Source organism: Etheostoma spectabile, chromosome 17, assembly GCF_008692095.1.
Source record: "Etheostoma spectabile isolate EspeVRDwgs_2016 chromosome 17, UIUC_Espe_1.0, whole genome shotgun sequence".
Lineage (NCBI taxonomy): Eukaryota > Metazoa > Chordata > Actinopteri > Perciformes > Percidae > Etheostoma > Etheostoma spectabile.
In genome coordinates this window covers 13,431,569-13,435,112 of record NC_045749.1, presented here as the reverse complement: position 1 = coordinate 13,435,112, position 3,544 = coordinate 13,431,569, and the positions used below count along the sequence as shown (strand labels likewise).

Sequence of the window (3,544 nt, the reverse complement as noted above, 5' to 3'; positions counted from 1 at the left end):
CATAACACGAGACTAAACTGTCAGTATGTGTGCAGAATTTATGTTTCTGAATGTGGAGGCGTTATTTATCGGAGAAAATAAGACTTATTTGTTGCATTGGAATTTGTGTTTTGGCACAATGTGCATGAGATTCAACAAAGACTTAATAAGTGCTTGAATGCTCTCTGGGACTGATGGGGGGAGGGGGTTTTAACTTAAGCCGTAATTCATAGAGAACCATTGTTGGCAGGTTCACCCACATAGTAGTAATGGGGAGGAGAAGATGACCTGCCATGACTCTTTTGGGTATACGGAATCAAGGGAGAAAATGATTAGAGAGAGCAAATGAAGGAGGAGTTGTAGCGGATACTGGGCTGTAAAGGAAGACTGACAGATCACAGTTCACACAGGCATAATTAACCCCAACTTATACCTTTCCCCTCCATTTCTAGTTGTCTTGACTTAAACCATCACAATTTGTTGAGTAGTCTGCCTCTGGGGTATCCATTAGTTCACCAAAAGTGATGTGAAACTATTAAAAGATACAGCTCTCAGCCGGGTATTAGAGGGACCCATGTTGATTTATTTCTCCCTCTGCTGGTTTCGATTTGGTACTAACATCATTTATATGCCAAGTTGTGCATCAATTGTGAAATGGTCACAAATTAACAGCCTTCAGTTGCCTGTTGGGAATATCAAATTTACAAGCAGGGCCTGCATTAACAATATTATCAGGGGGCAAATACTGGGACCGTTAAGACTCTTTATGATCTCAACATTGCCATACTTGTATCACATTTTTTCTCCATCTGTCCTAGAAAGTAGTGAAGCTGTAGGGTTGTTAGCCAGTCTGGGATTTCCAGGGTTGGGATTTTCCTCAACATCCTGGTCTGCCACTGGTATTCACATTTTTTTGGTCCAACCTAATTACAATTAGTAGTAGTTCAGTAGGTCTCGTTCTTAAGGAGAGATACAGAATAGATGTTTTCTCAAAGCCCTGATTGTTTGAGCATGAATGCCTTATATGGACGGACAAGGATTAACAACAGCTGGGGTAGGGGAGGGGGGATGGGTAGGAGAGGCAGCTAGAGGGACACACACACACACACACACACACACACACAGCAGAGATGCATGGTTGGGATCATATGGGGCTTTATGCAGAAAAGAGGGTTCTCTATAATGGTTTGGATGGTACAAGAACACAAAGAACATGCCGGGCCATCTCATCTGCTTGTATCCCCCCATTTCACTCATTGTTTTCTTACATTTTTGCAGGCTATTAAATATGGCTTGTTTTTTTTCCCTCCTTGTGATCATTTTTTTTCTTGTCCATTTACCAGATTGAAGATGCATTAGATAACGAAGCAGCAGGAAATTGTTTTGGCGGCATGTGTTTTATTTGAGTAAATCTCAACAAAATCATCCAGCATTGGATTACTTAGATGAAGCTGTGATTTAAATGAGCTAAATCTAAAGTAATCTAAATCTCTCCTAAATCTCTGCCCTTTTTCTCCTCCTCTGCTGTTTGCTTGTGTGCAGGCTGTTCGTCAAAGTCATTCAAGCTGTACTCTCCTAAGGAGCCCCCCAACGGCGGCAGCTTTCCCCCCTTCCATCCAGGCGCTATGCTGGACAGAGATGTTGGGTAGGTCTGGGTTATACTGTCACGACAGTATAATATAAGAGTTTCTGTCAAAGGAAAATGTGTCTAAAACTAATGCGCCTTTAGCATTATTTCGATGTCTTCTTTTTTTATTTCTTGCAAGCTGTTAGTTTTGATTTCATTTTTGTATTTGTTTTATTTTGTTTTATTTAAGAATACAACATATATATTTTTAGATAGTTTTTCATAAATAATAGTCTAAGTCTACTGCTTATGTCTTTGAACCTTCTTCAAATTGGAATGTTTGATCACTTAATCTTTAATAGTGATATTGGAATAAAATCAAATGAGTTGACTACACTGTAGCTGGTTTGTTTTAAATGTGATCTAATAAAGAAAAAATACAGAGAAGCTACGTTCACCCTAATTAAAACTGTCAGACCAATTTGAATGTTACACTAACACGCAGTGTGGCTCTCATTACTTTTTACAGTATATTAGTTGTGTTCTTTTTGTCGCAAGTGCTTTTCTATACATACCTGTTCTATTGTAACACTCTGATAGCCTTGGAACCTAACCCTGAGATCAAGGTTCAGATGTCATATAATACCTATAGTACTAAAACACATTCTTGATGTTATGTTTAAAAAAAAAAAATGCTTATTTTTATATTTTTTGTTCCTCCTAGGCCTACACCCATGTACCCCCCATCATACATGGAGCCTGGAATGGGGTGAGTACACTCACGTGTTTACATGCAGTTTAAATGATTATATTCGGATTAAGTCAATACCCCGATTTCTCAAACGCCATTAAAACACCTTACCCCTGTTAAAAATCAGAGTTCTTATAACCCGGTTAACAGAGGTAGTGAACTCCTTCAGTAACCAAGATATTCCTCCATGTATACACCATATCCGGGCTATGGTTGATTTAAGCGTCTGCACATGCTTCAACGGCCCCTCCTCACTCTGCTGGAGTGGTTTTTGAATTGTAAGTAATCCGTCACCACTGTGAGTCGGTGAGCGATGCCCAAATTTAGCGGGCCTTATGGAGCCTACGGCCTATTTGTTTTACTCACCGCCAAGACAGCAGCGGATATTGGGAGATGGCTAGACACATTGTCCATCTCCGGGGATGTCAACGTATCTTGGCAAAAAAGTAGAGGGACTGAGCAACCTAAGCTGTGGCTGCTGGCTAATGTTAATCAGCTAATGAAGTTATTTTGCTAATTCCACCTGACACAGGTTAACGATACGGATATAATTAGCTGAACAAGTTGTCAGTCATCTGGCGAAAACAATGTGCGTTTCTATGCTGTGACAAGAGTGTGTAAATAAACCATTAAGTCATATACTAGTTGAGAGAGACCGATTGGTGTAATGTGGACATTGGCAAACTGGAAGGAAAAAAAAGTCATATGTCGGCAAAGCACCACCTACTGTACCAGAGGTAAACTTACTCTGCCACTCATCCCTGCTCATGTCAATGAGGAGAATTGGCATAACCCGGTTATTCACCCCGATTACTGCTGTGCACTGACTGATGCTTGCATAGTGATCAAATGGTTGTGGTTTGTCTCAGCTCAGAACAAATTTTTTGTAGCCTTTATAGCCTCTACGCCACACATTTTGAAACACATATCATTCAATTTGCCTGTACTTAACTTGCTTGTGGCTTATGTCATTTGTTTGCACTATGCGTGTGGAAAAGCCTCTAAAGCAGCTTGAACTACAGAGTGTTGAATCCCTTGTTTTCTGTTTTAGGAGACCCACACCGTACGGGAACCAGACAGATTACCGGATATATGAGCTGAACAAAAGGCTACAGAATTGGACAGAGGTAAGAGTTACTTCATCATTCATACAGAGAGTAATAAGAACTCAACATTCGGTACAAAACACAGTTCCATTCTGCAGCTCTTGTAAACTACTTACTGTTGCTGTGTTTTCAGATTCCCCC

General features: G+C 40.2%; 1 protein-coding gene across 6 annotated transcripts in view; it reads left to right on the top strand.

Annotated features, from left to right (window-relative positions):
* ldb1a (LIM domain binding 1a) overlaps nucleotides 1-3,544 on the top strand; it is a 20,349-nt gene that overhangs the window by 11,103 nt on the left and 5,702 nt on the right. For all 6 annotated transcript variants that reach the window (XM_032541203.1, XM_032541204.1, XM_032541201.1 and 3 more), the window contains 3 exons: nucleotides 1,522-1,624; nucleotides 2,271-2,315; nucleotides 3,349-3,424. In XM_032541203.1, coding sequence (XP_032397094.1) covers nucleotides 1,522-1,624; nucleotides 2,271-2,315; nucleotides 3,349-3,424 — 224 coding nt within the window. The remainder of the gene's footprint in view (nucleotides 1-1,521; nucleotides 1,625-2,270; nucleotides 2,316-3,348; nucleotides 3,425-3,544) is intronic.